The sequence below is a fragment of the Hydra vulgaris genome, chromosome 08 (genome assembly GCF_038396675.1).
Source record: "Hydra vulgaris chromosome 08, alternate assembly HydraT2T_AEP".
Lineage (NCBI taxonomy): Eukaryota > Metazoa > Cnidaria > Hydrozoa > Anthoathecata > Hydridae > Hydra > Hydra vulgaris.
In genome coordinates this window covers 8,445,654-8,468,594 of record NC_088927.1, presented here as the reverse complement: position 1 = coordinate 8,468,594, position 22,941 = coordinate 8,445,654, and the positions used below count along the sequence as shown (strand labels likewise).

Genomic DNA, 22,941 nt, shown 5'->3' with positions numbered 1-22,941 from the left:
TATTACAGATATTGATTTGCGTTACTATTGGAGCTTGGTGATAAGGCTAATTTAATCCTTCTACTTGCTCCAGCGAATTGTACTTTAATTCAATTGTACTAATAGTTATAATGTTTTTATTAAATTTACAAACAAAAACTAAAGATTGAAAACTTAAATTGAATGAAAAGACATAAAAATTTTAGAATTTTTCTCGACTGAATCGACTTTTTGTCGATAAGTAGGAAGTCCAAGTCGATTAAATCGATTATTATATTTTTCAATGTGTAAAAATTTTGACTTTCGACAAGTCAATTTTTAGTCAAATTAGTTGAAGTCGATAACAACACTACTATTTAGTAAACTTCAAAAGTTAAAAAAACACAATCTAAAATTTATGCAGAATTTATGCAAAAAAAAGCGGATAGTCCAAAAATGTGTCTGGCAAAAACGCAGATAGTACAATTTTGTTTTACTCGGATATTTCTGATAAACCTATTTTGTTTTGCACGGAAATTTAAAATAAATCAACTTTATTTTTAGTCGAGATTGCAGATCGATTTTGCGCCGAGCCATCGATTACTAGTAATTACCCGTTATCTTAAGTTTTCAAACATAACGGTAAATTAAAGTTTTCGTGTTTTAAAACGAGTAAGCATTGCTTTGTTTTATATTTGATTCGTATGAAAAAAACAAAACCCTTTTGTTTTTTCATACAGATTACACATTGAACATAACGGTAACTACCCGTTATGTTCAATGTATAATTTGTATAAAAAACATAACGGCAAATACTAATATGTTTTTTTCATACGAAACATACAGAACATAATATATTATAAAGTAAATTGTTATCACGAGAACCGAAAATTCTTATATCGTTTTATTTATTACATAAATAATACATTTTTTAATTCCTTAGGGAACCATTTTTATTGGTTCATCTATAAATTAGACTTGAAACATTTATATATATATATATATATATATATATATATATATATATATATATATATATATATATATATATATATATATATATATATATATATATATATATATATATATATATATATGTTAACAAAACCTTATGAAGCAAAACATAACCATAATTAAGAAATACTTAAACTGCATTAAATTAATTAATTTTAAACCATAAAACAGTTTTAATCTTTCATTTAAAATACATACAATTTATAGAATTTAAGCATATATTTATCATTAATAACTGATACAAACTTTCTCTATTTACTTGAAAATGCGCTAATATAAATAAAAAAATAAAAAAACTAAATTTAAAAAATCTACTTACTTGAAAACTGAAACGCTAATATAAATTTAAAAATTATTTAATTCAAATTTAAAAAAATACTTTACGGCGCTCTCTTAATATTAAATGAAGATTCGCCTTTTTATCAACAGATTAAAAAAACTTATAAATATAAATGTAAAATAAAGTTACATTTAACTAATTAAACAACTTATTTTCTGTTTTGTTAAACAGATTGCGATATTACGTTTTGTTCTTATTGTATCTGGATGGTTGATACCTAAAATTTCAGTTTGTATTTTCTCCACAGAATAATAAATTTCTAAAGCTTCGTTATATTTTCCCATATTCTTCAAACAGATTGCGATACTATGTTTTGTTCTTATTGTATCTGGATGGTTGATACCTAAAATTTCAGTTCGTATTTTCTCAACAGAATAATAAATTTCTAAAGCTTCGTTATATTTTCCCATATCGTGCAAACAGATTGCGATATTATGTTTTGTTCCTATTGTATCTGGATGGTTGATACCTAAAATTTCAGTTTGTATTTTCTCCACAGAATAATAAATTTCTAAAGCTTCGTTATATTTTCCCATATTCTTCAAACAGATTGCGATACTATGTTTTGTTCTTATTGTATCTGGATGGTTGATACCTAAAATTTCAGTTTGTATTTTCTCAACAGAATAATAAATTTCTAAAGCTTCGTTATATTTTCCCATATCGTGCAAACAGATTGCGATATTATGTTTTGTTCTTATTGTATCTGGATGGTTGATACCTAAAATTTCAGTTCGTATTTTCTCAACAGAATAATAAATTTCTAAATCTTCGTTATATTTTCCCATATTGTGCAAACAGATTGCGATATTAAGTTTTGTTCTTATTGTATCTGGATGGTTGATACCTAAAATTTCAGTTCGTATTTTCTCAACAGAATAATAAATTTCTAAAGCTTCGTTATATTTTCCCATATAGTGCAAACAGATTGCGATATTAAGTTTTGTTCTTATTGTATCTGGATGGTTGATACCTAAAATTTCAGTTTGTATTTTCTCAACAGAATAATAAATTTCTAAAGCTTTGTTATATTTTCCCATATCGTGCAAACAGATTGCGATATTAAGTTTTGTTCTTATTGTATCTGGATGGTTGATACCTAAAATTTCAGTTCGTATTTTCTCAACAGAATAATAAATTTCTAAAGCTTCGTTATATTTTCCCATATCGTGCAAACAGATTGCGATATTAAGTTTTGTTCTTATTGTATCTGGATGGTTGATACCTAAAATTTCAGTTTGTATTTTCTCAACAGAATAATAAATTTCTAAAGCTTCGTTATATTTTCCTATTTTCATCAAACATATTGCGATATTATGTTTTGTATCAAGCGTGAGTTCATTATTTTCACCATAAGTTTCTGTATTAAAACTTTGAATAGCTTTTAATATTTCGATTGTTTCATCAAATAAACCTTTACATACTAATAACTTGTAAATAGAAGTTGTCATATGATGGAAGGTTTTTGACATTTTTTTTCCGTTAATACGAAACATATAGAGAAAATGGAATACAAAATGATTTCCGAATTCCACGTGATCCTTCACTTGGTTCAACTCAAATTTAAAATAATTTTCTATTAGATCAAGATACGTATTTGTACTTGAATTTAAATTTTGAAAATATTTACACGTCAACTGTGTCAGCTCGTGCATTGAATATTTGTTATCATCGAAACAATTTATTAACGAATAACTCATTAGTAACCCAACGATTTCATCTATTAAATGTTCTTCTTTTATTTTCACTTGATGTAAGATTTGGATTATAAATTCTTTACTTATATTTGTACCATCGCAATGAGATAAACAGTTAAGTATTTCTAATGGAATAAGTTTAGTTTTTTTTAATTTGTATAAAACTATATTGATTGCTTTTATTGCAGACTTTGATTCATCTTCAGAAGGAAAGTTATCAGTGTCTAATATTTCTAAGGGTTTTTGTCTATATCGATCTATATATTTTTCTATCGATACGTTATGTATATTAATATATTTTATTGCCTGAGTTATAGCAAATGGATGATAACCAAGTTCTTTAATTAAGTTTTTTATGTTTTCATCCGTGTATTCTTTAATATTATTTTTCACATAAGCGAATGCATCTTCAGATGAAAAAACATCAACAAACATTTTATTTACATTGTTCGACCACGTTCTCCATTGCGAGGTAATTAAAGTAAATGAGTTCGCTTTCTTTGAAATGTACATATTCAAACCTTTAACACTTTCATCATCAACATTGTCAAAAATGTACAAAGTTTTTTCATTGATGTAATAGTTGTGAATTTTTTCAACAGTTACTTCTATATTAAAATATTCACCTATCGAATCATGAACAACAAATCCTAACATTTGACAACGATTTCTTATAGAAGTTTGTAATTTTCCAAATGCTGCGTCTATCCAGACAATGTTTTTATAGAAGTCAGAATAAATTTCACAGTATTTTTTGGCAATTTTTGTCTTTCCAACACCTGACATTCCATATAGTACTAAAGCCGACTTTCGTGTGCCTTGTGAAAAATGACGATGAATTTCGTGAAGAAGTTTGTCGCGTTGAACACCTAATATTGAACGTATAATTACTATTATGAATAATCATTATATTATCCTAATATACGGTAATATCATTCTAGTTAATGATTGAAGTTTTTCAAATGCAACGCGTTATTTTTTAAAAATGTAAAATACAATAAAATTATATTAGTTAAAAAAAATAGTTTAAATCAAAGTTTGATGCAAAAATACTATAACAACTTTATATCTTTATAAAATATAAAACTAATAAACTAAACTTAATATAAAGTTCTTGAAATGACTATACTTCGTAAAACAGAAATTAATTATTCTTACTCAAGAGAATACATTTAAAAGTACTTAAAACTTAAAACAAAAAAAAATTTAATTTAATCTATGACATTTATTTTAATAACATATTAAGATAAAATATTTCCTACTAATGCGTATTTTAAAATTTTGATATTTTTATGTTTTTTTTTTATAGATATATATTTTGTAAACTATACTTTATTTTGATGCAAGTTGCATCATGCAAACAAGCTAAAACAAGTAAACAAGTAAAAACATGTCAAAAAAGTTAGTTGATTTTATTTTAACTGAGTTGAAAAAAGTCAACAAAGTTTAAAAAGGATTTTCTAAAAAGGATTTTCACGACAACTGAAGTTATATTTTCTGAATTCCTGACATATGATAATTGCTATAACATACTTTTATTTATATTCTTCTATAACTTATATATATATATATATATATATACATATATATATATATATATATATATATATATATATATATATATATATATATATATATATATATATATATATATATATATATATATATATATATATATATATATATATATATATATATATATAGATATATAAATAAATTTGTAAAAGACACTTATCTAACTTTTTCTTTAACTTGAAGTTTCACCATTGCTAGATCATCAGGAAGAGTAATCAGAGAACTCTTCCTAATGATCCAGCAATGGTGAAACTTTAAATTGAGGAAAAAGTTAGATAAGTGTTTTTTACTAATTTATTATTGCTCTGTTCTTTAAGAACATATATATATATATGTATACAGAGGCGTAGAAAGAATTTTTTGGTGTTCGAGATAGGTAACTTCCAGACATGGAGCAAACTCCAAACATTTATATGTTTATACTTATGTCAAATAATGAGGGTTTGCGAAAAATTGCGATGATTGGAGGCTGGAAACAAAAAAGCCCTAATATTTTAGCCCTCCTGCCCAAAACGTGAGAGCAACAAGTTGATGAAGTATTTTTTGTACTATTCTTAACTAGACTTATATTCATCGATAAATTTTAAGTTTCATAGCATTATCTATTAGCGTTTAAAAATTATTACCATATAAAATTTGCAACCCCCTCAAATTGAGGGGGGTTAAAATTTTATATGGTCATAATTTTTGAACGCTAAAATATTTCAAAAATGAAATCTAAAATTTATCGATGAATATAAGTATAGTTAAGAATAGTACAAAATATACTTCATCAACTTGTTGCTCTCACGTTTGAGGCAGGGAGGGGGGCGAAAATTGTAGGGCTTTTTTGTTCCCAGTCTCCAATCATCGCAATTTTTTGCAAACCCTCATTATTTGACATAAGTATAAACATATCAATGTTTGGAGTTTGCTCCATATCTGGAAGTTACCTATCTCGAACACCAAAAAAATCTTTCTTCGCCTCTGTATATATATAAATATATATATATAAATATATATATATATATATATATATATATATATATATATATATATATATATATATATATATATATATATATATATATATATATATATATATATATATATATATATATATATATATATATATATATATATATATATATATATCAGGCCTGGATTAACCATTAGGAAAACAAGGTGTTTGTCTTGAGCACCAAGCCTTTGGGGGCACCCACAAGTCCTCAAGAAATATTTTTTTTAAACAAATTTAAGTCCAGAAACAATTAAAAATAGAACAAGTGCTATGAAAATGAAGAAATATATTATAATAAAAATTCACATTCAAGTTTGGTAAAATCTTGAATGCCTAAAAATTAAGCCATGAATGAGCCGGTTTTTCTATTTAGCTTTTTTTTAAACTAATAACTTTTTTCGGGCTTTAACGACTTTTTTTGTGCGCTATAACGACTTTACTTGAGGATATTTTTTTATTAACAACGTAAAACTATTATTAAAGCTGTTTTATCATTTATTTTTACATTTTTATTGATTCTGATATTAAGGAATTATTTATAGGAGCTTACACCTTAAGTTTGTTGTTTTTTAGCCTTATTTTGCATAATTTTTTAATTTTTATGTAGTTTACATTTTCGTTTTATATCATTTAATCATTTTTATTTACATCTTTTTGCATACTTTTTTCAATTTCAGATCCCAAAATGAAACGTGTTCAGTTATTTGGTGCACAAGCTAAAGAAAAAGAGCGCACTCTTTCTGTTGTGAATACTACGAGCAGAAAATTAACAAGTTATTTAGTTTTAGATCAGCAACAGCAAAAAAGGATTTTACTGACACTATCGGCCCTCTTGATAAGTCTACTATAGGCTGTTCTACAAATCCAGACACTGCAATAGAGCTTGATAATGAAAATTGTTGTAAGTGTAACCCTCTTCACTCTGCTGAAGATGATGATAAAGATGCAGATGATAAAAATGAAAATTGTAAAATTAATCAATCAACATGGAGAATTATACCAAATAATAGTTAGAGACAATATTGAGTGTGCCTTTCCAAATGTTGAAATTGCCTTCCGCATATTTTTAACATTAATGGTTGCTAACTGTTCAACTGAGCGTTCTTTTTCTCAGTTGAAACGTACAAAAAGTCCAAATGGATCAACAATTAAACAAAAAAGGCTCGATTCCTTATCTCTGCTTATGATTGAGGCAGATATGTTGCGCAAAATTAACTTTGACGATATACTCAAAGACTTTGGTAGATGTAAATTTAGAAAAAAAAACTTTAAAATGTAAATGACAAAATCTTTTTGATTTTTTCATCTAATAAAAAATACAGTTTGTCTATTATTATTTCAAAATTTATTAACTATTAATTTTAATACAGAAATACTATATTGTAGGTTTTGTATAAGTGATAGTAGTACAAACTACAAACATATTTGTTAACAACTGTTTTCTTTGCATAATATTGAACATACCAGCGGTCACAGTCAGCGAAAAACTTGTGGCCCCGGGCAGAAGGGGGCATCGATGTGGGTTTATGCCTTGGGCACTAAAAAGGCCTAATCCGGCCATAAAATATATATATATATTATTATATATATATATATATCTTATATATATATATATATCTTATATATATATATATATATATATATATTATATATATATAAGATATATAAATATAAGATTTATATAATATATCGTAAAAATAGCTTTAAAAGTTTTTACATTCAAGTTCGATAATTAAATTTTTATTTTTGGAGTATTCAGAGTGAGAAACTTTTAAATATTAGGCTCTTTTTTTAATAAAAGAGTATTAAAAAAGTTTTTGATTGGTTATAGTTTCTTGGCTACATACAAAACAAAAAGTTTGAGTTTCAAGAAAAAAACAAAAAAGTTGAGTTTCAAGAAAAAACATTCTGGCTCTCAAAAAAAAACCGTGCAAATAAGATACAGCAAAAGAAAAAAAAACGTACTCTTGAAGATTGTGTAAAACAAAATAAATAAAAGGTGGAAAAGGCAATAGCTCAACAACTTTTAGCTGTTGAGAAAGTTTATTCATCCTTTCGCGACCTTCTTTTTTAAATATGGCTCCCCCAATATAATATCCTTATACAAATCAAGACATTTAAAAGCTATAACATTATTTTATGTAGGATGGCATTGCAAATGAGTCTAATAAAATCTTGTTGAGCTCAGAAGAATCATTGCGTCATCATTTCCATTGCCAAAAAGAAATCTTTGGTAACCTTTTTGTTTTATGAGGATTTTTTTTAACAAGTGTTGTTAAGTCAAAAAATAAAGATTATTTAGTTTTTTATTTAAATTATTAGGCAATGTCAATGAATGGGCCATTTACCACCAACAATCCTGCTTCGTGGGCTGAAAATTTGTCTTGAGTAAAACGCGATGCAGTAGTTCTAAAAAGACTTCCTCGAAATACTACACTTTTTCCAAGAAACCTGTATAATAATATGTGATTAAGCGCAAGAAAAAAAAAATAAGAATAAAAAAAAAATAAGAAGAAAAAAAATAAGAATAAAAAAAAAATAAGAAGAAAAAAAATAAGAATAAAAAAAAAATAAGAAGAAAAAAAATAAGAATAAAAAAAAAATAAGAATAAAAAAAATAAGAATAAAAAAAAAATAAGAATAAAAAAAATAAGAAGAAAAAAAAAATAAGAAGAAAAAAAATAAGAATAAAAAAAAAATAAGAAGAAAAAAAATAAGAATAAAAAAAAAAATAAGAAGAAAAAAAATAAGAAGAAAAAAAAAATAAGAATATGTTTCCTAAATCGGCTTTTCACAAAATATCTTGCAATCGAAAAAAGATGAGTTGAAATTGCCTCGTAGGGAGTGCAAGTTCAAATTACTTCTTTGCTTTTTAGGCACACATTTTGGAAGCAAGCAAACTTGTGGAACTGGTAATCACTTGCATCTTTTAAGTTGGAATGGTTGTATTAATGGAAACTAGAAAAAGCTACCTGACAAAGTAAAAAGCCACAAAAATAATCCCAAATATCAAGACCATTACTATGAGTGGAAAATAGTTTTAGAAAGTTTGGTAATTTAGTGTAGAATCAATTCAAGTCTTGAAAAGTCAATATGAGATGAGGCAGCAAGATGACGTGAACATCTACGGTGCATCTTAGATGTAACTCTTTTCTTACCATCTCGCAACCTTAGTTTCAATGCATAGCGCTTATGAGACGTATCAAAGTTGTTTTTTGAACGTTTAGGACGTCTTTTAAACATTCCAAAGACGTCTTTCTTAGGTCCCGTGCCCACTGGGAGGTTTATGAACGTTATTACAACTAAACAAAAAGTTGTGATTGATGTGTATAATTATAATCCTAGTCTCATGCTCATCAAAAATGATTGCTGATAATAATAAAACAATTTTTTGCCGCGCTAGAGCTACTTGCAAAGCACAACAAAAATATTCATTTACACCAAGAAGAGATTTCCCGCTTCGAACAAGAAGTTGAAAGAAAAAGCCCATCATTTTGGTTAGAGTTCTCAAATTGAGTTTATCAAAGAGTGTAAAATAATCTTCCTTGGTATTATTATTAAAGAGGTGAATGCGGCCGTTTACTATTCCATTCTCGTTGATGGACCTCCTGACATCTCTCATACTGAGCAAATCACCTATGTTTTTAGATTTATCTACTATGGTGTTGATAAAAGATGGGTAGTTCTCAAGGTAAAAAATCTCAAAAAAAGAAAAAAGAATGTGCGGACATTCTTAAGTTAATTATAGACGTCTTGGATCAAAATGATATTAGTTTAAAGAAATGCCGAGGTCAAGGGTATTACAACAGAGCTAAAATAAACTATTTTGTACAAAGGAGTACAAGCCATCAGACTTATAAAGAATCCTCAAGCTCGTAATCTTAATACTGCTGGTATTTATCCCGCTGAATCTTCTTTTTAATTGAAGAACTATTTTAGTCGGGTTTAATTACTTTATAATCTTTTTATTGGAAGCCCTATTCGAAAGAAAAACTTTACAGAGACAATTAAGTTGTCTCTTTATCAAACCTTGCAATCCCGATTGGAGTACACGCTTTGAGGCTGTGAAGCCGTTGGTTAAACAACCCAGTGAAACTCTTATATTATTGCAAAAGCTGTTTTGAAAAAATTGTGACTTTAATCTAACTGCTAATCTAATAATCTCTGGAGAAATGGATTCAGCCATTTGAATTTATTATCGTTACAACTTTTTTGTTAACAGCTCTTTAAACAATAAGCCAGTGTTTCCAATAATGTCAGTGTTTCCGATTAATGAGAAAACTCCTTAGTTAACGAGATGCTTACAAAGACTCTTGTTAAGGATCTCATCAGACTTGGATCATCTTGGCTCAAATTTATTAGTGAAGCACATTTGTTTGCCTTCAATCTTGCAAGTTATGTCTTTTAATCAGACTTTTCTTAAAAGAGGACAAAAAAAAGAAACACCTTTTTTGGAAGAAGCCAAGAACAAAGTTCATTTCTAGGAAAATTAAGAGAAGCAGTTTGTGGTGAACGTATTCGATACCGCTTTTCATACTTTTATATTAAAAAAATATAGATTGCAAATATAAGTGAACAATGTGGATGAAAAAACTTATTTGAGAGATTCTTCTTTTGGATACTCTGAAGTGCGCCAATCTTTTCGGTCTGAAAGAAGTTTTTACTTAGATAAAACTGTTAAATGAGATCTACCAGAAAGGAACTACGATTCCTGCTTCTGTTGCCGAAGGAGAGCGGTCTTTCAGTATGCTTGGTCTAGTGAAAAAAGCGCAAGATCTACAATGGGTAAAAATTGACTTACTAATTTCCTAGTTATATGTGTGTTTTTTATTTTGTTATTAGTTTATTTAAAAAATTAGAAGCTTTCTTGACTGTAGAGGTCCCCTAGGGCTTGAATTCTTAAAGTTCCCAAGAATCAATGAATTCAACACTGGTAATCCTTAGTGCAATAATGGAATATGATGGAACGCTAGCAAAATTTTGATCCCTGGCGTCATTCAGATTCACGGCGCACGTAGGAGTATTTGACGATTTTAGCTGGCCAAAATTGGAATTATTAAAAGTGGCCGTACCCACTTAATTACCTACCCTTATTATCTCTCGATAATGGTCGCTTAATGAGCAATTAATGGTTTGGTTATAAAAGTAGTCATTGAAACTACACAGTCTTGTTAAATATCCGATCTATATCTGCGTGGTTCATTTTATTTACGAGCGATTTTAGTGGTGTTTATTGAAGCTGTGTACAAGTGTTTACAACAGAAGTTTTACAGTGTTATATCATGGATGAATCTATGATAGGTATGTACATTATTTACTCTTACTACCGTTTTGAAATAATAATTACCACAAAAGTTATGTACCATGAAACTTAGCATTTTTTTAACGAATTTTAAAGTAAATTTTGACTTTAAAAGTTAAAAAGTTGTAGTGCGCATTGAAACCCTCTTAGTTTTTTTCGTTTTTCTATGAGTTTATACCACTAGCTATTTAAAAATTTTAATTTCAACTTCCTGTTGATGCCATCTAAATTTTAATCATGTTCTAAGCACATCAAGGTCCAAGATGAATTTTTCAACTTAATTTTTTTTTCTAGATGGGTCATCAGGAATTCAAACAATCTCTCGTTTGGATTTCTACAACAGTATTTAGCAGCAGGAGGCTCCAAATTTCAATGAAAAAATGGACTTAGCTGATCAAAATTTGTTATCAAGAAATCAATATACCGAAGAACTAAAAACAGTATACAAGCGTCAAATGTCGAGGTTGAAAGCTATTTTTAGAAAAATGTGGTCGTCTTCATTCAGAACTCATGAAATATTTATTAAGAAGCATGGCCCTTGGCTGCAAGGGAGTTTCCAAATACCGGGTACCCCATCCACTCCATCATCAGCAGGACAACCAAGAAAAAGTTTTGTCCATTCTAGTGAACGTTCAAAGAGGAGAAAAACAGAACAGCTCAGGAAAGATGTGGAACCAGAAACTATTGTTTTTGCAGCTGAAACTTGTTTGACAACAAGTGGCAAAAGAAGTGCTGCAACCGTCCTTAAAGATCTTAAAACATCTCCCAAACGAGCGGGAAAGTATAAAAAAGCCTATCGCAGCAGTCTTGAACCTACAAAAAAATCATTGACACCGTTAGAGGCTCTTTTAATATTTACTGACGCAGGCCTAACAAAATCTCAATATGAAATCGTACGTACAAGTGACAAGAAGCAATGGCCCTGCTACAGTATTTTGGTCGAAGAAAAAAAAACATGCTATCCTGATCCTGATTCGTTCACAGTCACAGAAAGGTTAGCTGAAGTAGACTTACAAAGTCTGTTAAACCATACTGCCGAAAGATTGGTGTTGTATATAAAAGAAGTTATCAAGACTCTAACGGAAAGTGGGCGTAAACATATGAAATTATCTACGAAATGGGGTTGTGATGGCTCCCAGCAGACACAGTTTAATCAAAAGTTTGAGGATGACTCTAATTCTGATGCCAGTATATTTCAATGCTCAATGGTTCCATTACAGCTAACTTGTGGAGTAAATAAAAACGTTATCTGGCAAAACCCTACACCATCGTCTCCAAGGTTTTGCAGACCAATTCAAATTAGGTTCATAAAAGAAACTGCTGATGTAATAGCTGAAGAAATTGCTTACATGGAAAACAAAATTGCAGGCTTGAAACCAACTCAACTTCAAGACATAGCAGTAGAACATGTGATGATGTTAACTATGATTGACGGAAAAGTCTGTAACGCAGCAACCACCACGAAATCGACCATGCGATGTTATATTTGTGGAGCAACATCAAGACAATTTAATGATTTGGACAGAACATGTGTTGACAATCAAAGCAGCTACAAATTTGGACAATCCATTCTGCATGCTAGAATACGGTGTTTTGAAAGTCTCCTTCACCTATCATATAAATTGCCTGTAAAAAAATAGCAGAAAAGGCTGAATGAAGATGAGAAGAGACTCATCTCAGACAGGAAAAAGAAAATCCAAGATGAATTCAAGAGCAAAATGGGCATTCTTGTCGACATACCTAAGGTTGGATTTGGGAATACCAATAACGGCAACACAAGCAGGAGATTCTTCAACGACCCGGAAACATCTGCAGATATCACTGGAGTAGACTTCCGTTTAATTTCCAGAATGAAAATTATCCTAGAAGTAATTTCCAGTGGCCACTAGATTGATGTAGAAAAGTTCAGACAGTATACTTTGGATACTGCAAAGCTTTATGTTGAACTATACCCCTGGTGTCCAATGACTCCAACTCTGCATAAAGTTTTAGTACATGGTCCTGATATAGTAGAGAATGCGCTTTTGCCAATTGGACAATTGTCGGAAGAGGCTGCCGAAGCCAGAAGCAAACATTTCTGGGAGTACAGACTTAGCTATGCTAGAGAATTTTCTAGAAAAGATTGTAACCAAGATATCATCAATAGGTTATTTTTAACATCCGACCCTCTGTTGTCCAGCATTGGGAAAAAGAAACACAAACTTACAAAGCCTTTTTCAAAAGAAGCTGTGGAATTGCTTCTTCCTGGAGAAGTCCAAGATTCCGACACTGAAAACAACGAAAATGAAGAATATTCTGACAATGACGAAGTGGAATCTAAGTAAATATCAAAATATAGTATGTTATTTACCATAATAAAGTTTGAAAAATAATATATCTTTTATTTCCTCAAACCCTATTGAATAAAATAAAATGTAATCTCTAAAGTACCCATCTTTCCCCTATATTGAACGCCACTGGCTTGGATTTGTACAAAAAACATTTAATTCACAATTTCTCGTCATATGGTAAAGTTTTTAGCTGTTAAAAAGAGGGAAATAATTTTGGCCAGCTAAAATCGTCAAATACTCCTACGTGTGGCGGGCCTGTACATATGTATTTCTTTATTCAAATCAATTACAACGACTATAAAAAAATTTGGAAGTGCTAGGTGTAGAGGAAGTGCATTTGTGTTCTGACTTCTGAAAAGAAGATCAAACTTGATCTAATATAATTTTGGTATTAAAACACTGCCTAACATTTTTTTAAAGCATAACCACCGGTATTAGAAGTCTTAATCTATGCACAAAAAATTTATCGACAGTTATCATGGAACAAATGCAAAAAACCCGCGATTGAAATGTTTTATTTGGAAGCTTTGGAGTGCAGGAACAAGAAGCTTAAAAAATTCTTGAATTAAGTTGTTTCCACCAAGACCACAAACATAAACTATTTCGACAAGGTTTCTTAAATCCAAGTCTAATCCCACTAGGAAGTGTTTTGTTCTGAGAAGTTTAATGAAAAAAAGGATCAAAGCTTCGACAGTTTAATGACAAAAAGTCTTCTCCTTTTGAAAGATTGGTTTACAAAATTGTAAAAAGATTATATAGCTTATTTATTTATTCTAATTATATAGCTTATTTATTTGTATTGCTTCGAAAAAGAATAACTTTTGAAAGTTTTTATAATGCTATAAAAGTTAATGTTAAATGTTAATTAATTAAACCATCATACTAATTTTGTATACATTCAAATAAATACTTGTCAATATATTTTTTTAATGATATGCTGCATATAAAGAAAGTCTAATATGACCCCTAAATGTTAATTTTCAGTTTTCTATATAAATACTATTGCTAATATTTTAATGCTTTTAAATTTTTTTAATTTTCCTTAACAAAATTTTTGCGATATACACTATATGTTAAATAAGTAATGTAATTATTGAAACTTAGAAAAAAAATTCGACGTGTAAATGAAAAGTTACCTTTAAAAAATTCATGACAACGTTCCTGATTTGATTCCAATTTTGACATGAAGTGGTGCTAAAAAATAATACAAGTTTCTTGTAACTTTTAAATGTATAATTTATTAATTATTGCTTTTACGAGCATATTACTACTACAACTACTGCTACTACTACTACTACTACTACTACTACTACTACTACTACTACTACTACTACTACTACTACTACTACTACTACTACTACTACTACTACTACTACAACTACTGCTACTACTACTACTACTACTACTACTACTACTACTACTACTACTACTACTACTACTACTACTACTACTACTACTACTGTTGTTTGTATGATTGTTAAGAATCATGGTGAAGCATTATTTCATTTTGAAAAGCTCTTGAACATTTGATAAAAGTTCTGTAGTTTATGATTTTAGAAGTTCCTGTATTTAAAAATTAGAGTATTTTAGAATTTATCCTCGCAGTTGGAAATACGACATCATCTTTGACACGAACAGCTACCATTTTAGTTGGCGGAAAATATTTCGCAAGATAATTTTGTTGTTTTAAGTCAACTCTGGTGTCTAAGATGGTTTTGTTGTTTTGAAAGTCAAACAACTTGTGTTTTCTGAACAAAAAAACCAGAGCTCAATGTTATGTGAAAAATTTCCTGCATCTTGCCAGAGGGAAAATATTTTTAAGCATCTAAAGATTTTTAATCATCTATAGCCTCAAGAGAAAATAATGTAGAAAATTTTTTATTTTTTATATTTTGTAATTTATTTCGTCACTATTTATTATACATACAATTAACTTTATTAACTTAATAAATACAAGTTTATTTTTATGTATACATTTATAAATAACATAAAAAAAAATTAAAATAATGACAGGAGCAAGTAGAAGACTGCAGTCAATCTCACGTGAAAATTATTGCAGACTGCAATAAGTTTCACATGAGATTAACGTGCCATTAAAAGTTCATAAGTAGAAATAAAATAAAAAGAAAGCCTTGTACGTAACGATCTAATAGATCTGATAGGTTTTTTTATTAAATAATAATAAATATCATGGTATTGAACTTATGGTCATTCAGTTGGGTCATCTTTCCAAGTATTTGCAAGGAACTTGTTGGACAAAGGTTAATTCAAAGGATTGTAATTTGGTTTATATACCTTTCTGCGGCGTTAACTTGGCGTTCGAATTCTCCCGTTTTATCAACTCAACCAATCATTTGTTTCCCCCATTTAAGATGGTGACAATTTGCGCTAATAAAATTTTGCATAACCACGCGACTTTCCGAGTGCGAGGATATAGTGTGTTTTAGATTGCAGAGGAATTTTAAAAAGATTTTTATTACTAAAATAATTAAAAGTTATGGACACACATGTGTTTCCAAAGCAACTAAATTATCTCTGAATTAGAAAAAAGACTACTAGCTTTACTCTCCTTCATAAAGTAAGACATGCATTAATCTTCCTTTAAAAATGCCCAAACCGCTTATCAATAAAAATAAAATTAAATGAAACATTTCTATAGCTTCTAGATGTTTTATTTATGAAAATTATAAGTAAAGCTGAATATTATGTAGAATATTTCAAGTTTGATTTTATGTTGAATATGCTTATCGCTAGAAGTGTCGATTAAACGAGATATTTCTTATTCTTTGAAGCATAAATTTATATATACCTTTATTGGTATTTTTATTTGAGTGGAAACTCAGTCCGCTTTACCAAGTTGGAAGAGTGGTTTTTTTTCAAGTGATTCACATCAACAATAAAAGACAATTAGGCTAACAAACTAAAAACAATATATCTATTAAATTTGAAAACGAAATTCAATTATTCTAAAAAATAAAACTCAAAGTATTTAAAACCTAAAAATTACCTATATTTAACCGAACGAGATGATAGACCAGTTTTTCTTCTTCACAAGTAAAAAAGGAAAGAAAAATATATTAGTAAAACTTTTTTTCAACACCCGAACTTATTTAAAGCGTACGTCTTTAACTTTGAATAAAAAGTAAGTATCAAGTTTCTGAAGTATTAAAAGATGGACGTTTAACTGATTGTTTAAAAGTCAAGATATTTGCGATGTCAATTGTTATAAATAAATTAAGAAAAACAATAGAATACATTTGCGTCACGTGTAAATACTTTTATACAAATAATTTTCAAAATGACAACTGCCTTTCCAATATATAAAAAGATATTTTTATGTAAAGTATTGTGGTTAATATATTTTACTATTTAAAACAGAAAAGTTCTATTTATGTAATTACCGTTGATTACTACTTTTGATCTTATCAAGACAACCGCTACCACGCTTGGACTGGACCAATTGGATACCGCGAGTTTTCCGATGGGCCGGTTGCCATAAAAAAAGTTATCATATTTTTAGTTTGGCTACATTTTATTTTCCGTCGATTATTATAAACTACGGTAAATTAAAACGTAACTAAAAATATGGTAACTTTTTTTTGTGACTTATACCCAGTGGGAAAAAAGATATCTTTAGACGAATAAAAGATGTCTTTTTTATGACTTGTTATATCTTTTTATAATTAGCCTAAATTAAGACGTGGAAAAGACGTCTTTTAAAAAGACGTCGTTAAAAAAGAGGTCGAAAAAACGCTAGACGGTTGCACGTCTTAATAAAAACGTAGAAAAGACGTCTTTTATATCGATAATCTTAAAAAAAGATATGAGAAAATTTTCAATTAAATGTCAAATTAAACAACACCGAGTAGGGCTTTTCTTTCTATAGGGAAGGGGATGGAAAAATTCAATAACGTTTCCCACTGGGAACAACTTAAGTAGTTAATAAGCAAATTATAATTTGCTCACTTAATTTCTAAACAAACTATTATTTGTTTATTAGCAACTTAAGTTAATAATAAACAAACATATATTAGCATATATAAGCATATATAAACATATATAAGCATATATATAAAAAAACATTATTTGTTCAGATTGGACGTCTTTACAACGTTTTTTTGAACGTAAAAATGCCGGCTGGGTGTTTGTTTAAAGTTAAATTTACTTGAATGACAATAAGAAATGACAATAACTCCACCGATGATTAGTTTATTCGTTTGCTTCCATCTACCTTTGTTTTGCAAAAAAGTGTTTTTGTCACATTCGACATCTAAGATTATACAATGAAAATTTATCTAAGAAAGGAGCACCTTTGCCTTTAATGGCTCTTCTGTATTGCAAACTGCTTATTCTGCTTCCTCTAACAATATCCATGCGCTTGCATTTAAATTTAATGAATTATTTCAAGCCGAATTTTTTTTGATTTTATAGTTTAATTTCTTCTCTATTTTTATCTTTTTTCTTTACTAGAAGGTGCATTATCTTTTTGTTCCTTAACTTAACTTGTGGTGTCCCCCAGGGCTCTACTTTAGTACCCTTATTATTCCTGGTATATATAAATGATATAAATTTATTCCCACAGAGATATTAAAACAGCTTTTGAAACAGCAAACGAAGAGTTGGGTAGGGTTAATGAATGATTTATAAGTAATAAACTGTTTCTAAATGAGGATAAAACCAAATTTATTTTATTTCCTGAAGTAAATTAGAAAATATTCCCATTAAACTGCCAAGTCTAGTAATCAATAACGCTAAAATTAAAAGAGAAACTTCAGTTAACTTTTTGGGCGTAATATTAGATGAACATTTACGTTGGAGTGATCATATAAAAACCATTGAGAAAAAAATACCAAAAAATATTGCCATGATACATAGGGCTAAACCATTTCTAAATAATAAATCTTTAAAAAGTTTATATATTTCTATCATTTATTGTTATTTGATTATTGTAATATTGCATGGGCAAACAAAAATCATACAAAATTAGAAAAAATGTACTTTAAACAAAAACATGCGCGTAGAATATTATTTGGAGCTGATAAAGATGCACCATGCGAGCCTATTCTGCGTTGACTTGGCGCATTAAACGTTTATAAAATCAACTTAAACCAAGTTTTAATGTTCATATATAAAATAAAGATGGGACTATCTGCTAAAATATTTCAGTTCTACTTTGATTTTAACATATCCGATTTTAAATGCTTCATTTAAACTAAAATTCAATTACATAAAATGTCTCAGAATTTATCATCTTTTTTTTTTTAATTAATTCAGTTATGGTGTTTCCTCTAACCTTAAAAGTTATTATTGAAATCTAATCTGAGTTCTTAAAAATTTTTATTTTATTTTAACTATTAATAAATTTTTATTTATTTTACTTTTATACAAATCGGTTTTAAAATATACATAAATACTACGGTTTTTGTAAATTAAGTACTCTTTTGTTTTTAATTTTTCGATCTTTATTTAAAAATTAACTTATTACAAATTATTACATATTTTATTTTCATATTTTTCAATAAATACTCTGTTTATTATACGTATATAGTGTGGCTCTTGTAAATACGTGCTCTTTAATTAATTTAATTTTTGATTTTTTTTTTACTTTTTTTTCGATTTTTCTTGTTTACTCGATTATTACTCTTATCTTGAATATTGTTCTTGAAGTATTTCTTAAACTAATTATTATTTATTTTTACATTAATAATTTTTAATAAATTCGCATAAAAGTTCGGTGATAAGACAAAATAATTTCTTCTATTTGCCCCGCCAGTGTTTTTATTAATAAACTTTTAAATTGTAAAAGTAATTAAAAGGCGAAATAAACAAACAAAAAAAAAACAAGTTTTAAATTGTTAAATTTAAAAAGGCAAAGTTACTTTCTGATGTTTTGTTATCGACAGGGACATTAGAAGGAGCTTCAGAAACTGAGTAAGATGGATTCCAATATTTACCACCTGGTAACTGATCAGCACATTAACATTCAAAAATAACAAGAATTGCATGGAAATTAATTTCCATATCTCTCAAACAGTTAAATGTTAAAATCATCATTTTTATTGCATTCAAACAGTTTGGTGTAAACCACATCTTGATAAAGAAAATTGGTCTACTAAACTACTTTTCCATTGGCAAACATAAAGAATCCACACAAAGAGATGAAAGTCTAATTTACAAGCGAAATTGGTCGGAGTTTAAAAACAAAATGTCGGTAACACCTAATGCACGAACTTAAGCAATGAATACAAGATTTGTGATTTCTTCCTTATATGTTTATAATAAGTTATTAGGGTTAGGCGAAGCATTTAAAAATTTTGTTATAGCATCCTTTTGATAGTGTACGACAACTGCATTGTAATATAAAATATTAAAACGATTTCCAATAAATTGAAAAAAAAAAGATTTATCGTTACGAAAGAGAAAAATTAAACCTTACTTAATAGTAAGGGAAACTTAACCGTATTAAGTAAAAATTTACAGAAAATTTTTTACTGTTTATTTCGGCAACATTTTTAAGCCAAAATTTAATATTACTTTTTAGCTGGTGCCAAATATTAGTTCGTATAACAGCCAAAACAGTAGTTCACTTTTTATCTGGTAAAAATAACCCTAGAAAATTTTTTTTTTTGTACAAAATAAATTTTTTCAATATTGCTAAATAATAATAAAAAAATTATTTATATAAAAATTTTTTTTTTACTAAGTAAATCCAAGTAAAAAAAAACACTTGTACCACATGGGTAACATGTGAGTTCACAGTATCCCACACCGAACCTATATGGAACACATGTGCAGAAAGCCTTTTTTTTCTGGGATAATATAGGCCAACTAGCCCGTGAAAACTTTGCCAACTTACCGCGAATGCCTTTTTTTTAATAAACAATCTAATGATCCTGAAAAACGGCATCTATTAAAAATAAAGACCTGAAATACTGTTGTTAATGTTACACTTCATAGAAATTGAGGAGGGTCATGTTTTGATGCTAGGTCACCTTATTCTAAAGATAATACTTGCTCCTTAGTCTTTTCGTCGAGCCCACGGACAGATCATGCTTGTTATGAAACAAGTGATTAAGAAGATATTGGAGGATTAAATAGCTAAGTTTTTTTTCTATATTTATTAAAGTCATTGCGATTAATGTTTATTCATTATTTACTTAAGATTTCATTACTACATTTTATGTATTTTTTGATTTAGAATTACTCGGGGCCGTAGGAACAAAAATTATATTGGGGGAGGGGGGAGTGAGGGGTGAGGGAGGTCAGTACTACCCCGAAATAGTTTTAAAGGTCTTTTTTTTTTAGTCATTTTTTCAGTTATTTCTTCAAAACTATTTATTTGAAAAATTAGTGATGGGGGTGGGGTGCAAATGCCCCTTCTGCCCACCCGGTTGCTACGGACCTGTTACTAAAGAAATTCTTTGTGGAGAATTCGTTCGTTGCAAAAGATTATAAGGATTATCAGCTGAGTGTATTTGTTTTTTATTTATTTTTCGGTTATTTGTTAAGAGTAAATATTTAAGAGTTTAAATTAGGGTTGTTCGCCGTAAACAAAAACTTACGAAAACTTCGCATTTTTATCTTCTGTATTTCAAGTTGCTATTGCGGAAGTTGTACTTGCGCAAATTAACCTTCGGTAACGCATTAAACAAAAAAAAAAAAAAAAATAATTATTCCGTAATAACCCTTTGCGAAAAAAACTTGTGATACAAATCATTTCGAAAAAATATATGCGAAACATATATTCTTTAAAACATATAGTTCCTTACGGAAGGAGCGTTTCGGAATTTGCACTTACGGAATAGACTCGAAAGCATTTATCAAACCGTAATATGAAAAAATGTTATTAATTATTATTTAAATAAAATAATGTTGTTAAATAATTCTTCAATAGTTTTTACATATATATATATATATATATATATATATATATATATATATATATATATATATATATATATATATATATATATATATATATATATATATATATATATATATATATAGACGTAAATATGTCTTGCTTATCTAAATAATAATAATGGTAATAACAAAAATGCAGTAATGAAAAAAATAAATAATAATGATAAAAATAATAAAGTTTCTATAAAAATAGTAAAAAAAAAATTAAAATAATAAAAAATAAATATAAATTAATTAAGTGGAACATAATTAAAAGATGCCAATCTTATAATCCAGCTACAAAAAAGTGTAACCTTTGCATCAGTGAAAAATACTTTATTATGAATTTTGATAGTGGTTTACTACTTAATAAAAAAAGTGAATTGGTTTCTGCTTGTAAGCATAGGAAAAAATTTTTACTTTCTAACTTTGATTCCGGCGATTAGCAAATATCGGATCACGTACACTTGACGTCAGATGCCGTTGCAACGCTAAATTTGTATTTTTTATAACGGTTTTTATTTTATATTTGAATAATATGGCTGATGATTGCCGAATGGCATGAAACTTCAAGTTCCATTATAAAGTTGTATTTTCTCATTTAAAATATTTTAATAATATATATATAAATATATATATATATATATATATATATATATATATATATATATATATATATATATATATATATATATATATATATATATCTGTATATATCTATATATATCTAAATATATCTATATATATCTATATATATATCTATCTATCTATCTATCTATCTATATATATATATATATATATATATATATATATATATATATATATATATATATATATATATATATATATATATATATATATATATATATATATATATATATATATATATATATATATATTTATATATATATTTATATATATTATTTATATATATATATTTTTTTATATTATATTATATTATATTATATTATATATATATATTTTATATATATATATATATATTTATATATATATTTATATATATATATTTATATATATATATTTATATATATTATTATATATGGATAGATAGATAGATATATAGATATATACAGTGACCACGAAAGGTTGAGAAAGAGAGGACGGGGGGGAGAGGGGGTGCTGAAAAAGAAATTAAGGGGGCCTAACGCAGCTAAAATTTAAATAGAAAAAACTGAAACTTTGAGTTTCGAGGGAAAAGACAACACTTCCTCCGCAACATGTCTCTATGCCAGTGTTTAAATATATTTATATTTATCAAGTACCGACTTTGGTTTACTTTCGACTTTCGGTTGTTTATTGCCTTTGGCTTAGCAGAAAAGGAGGTTTACTATTTATCTTCTCATATATAAAAACTTAGTAAAATATTTGGTTCCATTACAAACTTTAATTGAACTTTAAGTGCTGTTTGGCCGTTGTCATTTCTAACTGAATCTTGCAAATTAACTTATCGCTTTTAGACTAGCTACAGCTACAGACCTTTAAGACTAGCTACAGCTCTACAAATTTTCGCACTTGTATAGTCCTGGGGAGCTACTATGTTAAAGTTGTTTCCAGGGACAAAGACCCGGTGAAGGGTGGCATTGTACGTGCCCAATTTTTTGCTGCAAAACCTTTTAACCAAACTCCAAAGTAGCCAAAGATTTAAAACTTTCCGCAGTTGTATTGTCCTTTTTATTTTTCCTTATATATTCAGCAGTTGTATTGTCAGTTGTAAATCATTATCAAGGCTAACGACACAAGGGGCAACAAATGCCCTTCCCACCCTGACTTTTTTTTTATAAAGGGAAACATTTTATAAAAAA

The 22,941-nt window shown here is 28.0% G+C and overlaps 1 protein-coding gene across 1 annotated transcript; it reads right to left on the bottom strand.

Annotated features, from left to right (window-relative positions):
* Nucleotides 1-1,172: 1,172 nt before the first annotated feature.
* On the bottom strand, nt 1,173-16,412 carry LOC136083591 (uncharacterized). Its single transcript, XM_065803008.1, has 3 exons — nt 16,224-16,412; nt 14,353-14,410; nt 1,173-3,878 (listed from the first exon to the last, which is right to left on the bottom strand). Exons 2-3 carry the CDS (start codon nt 14,399-14,401, stop codon nt 1,444-1,446), a joined length of 2,484 nt encoding a protein of 827 aa, XP_065659080.1. The 5' UTR covers nt 14,402-14,410; nt 16,224-16,412; the 3' UTR covers nt 1,173-1,443.
* Nucleotides 16,413-22,941: the final 6,529 nt, after the last annotated feature.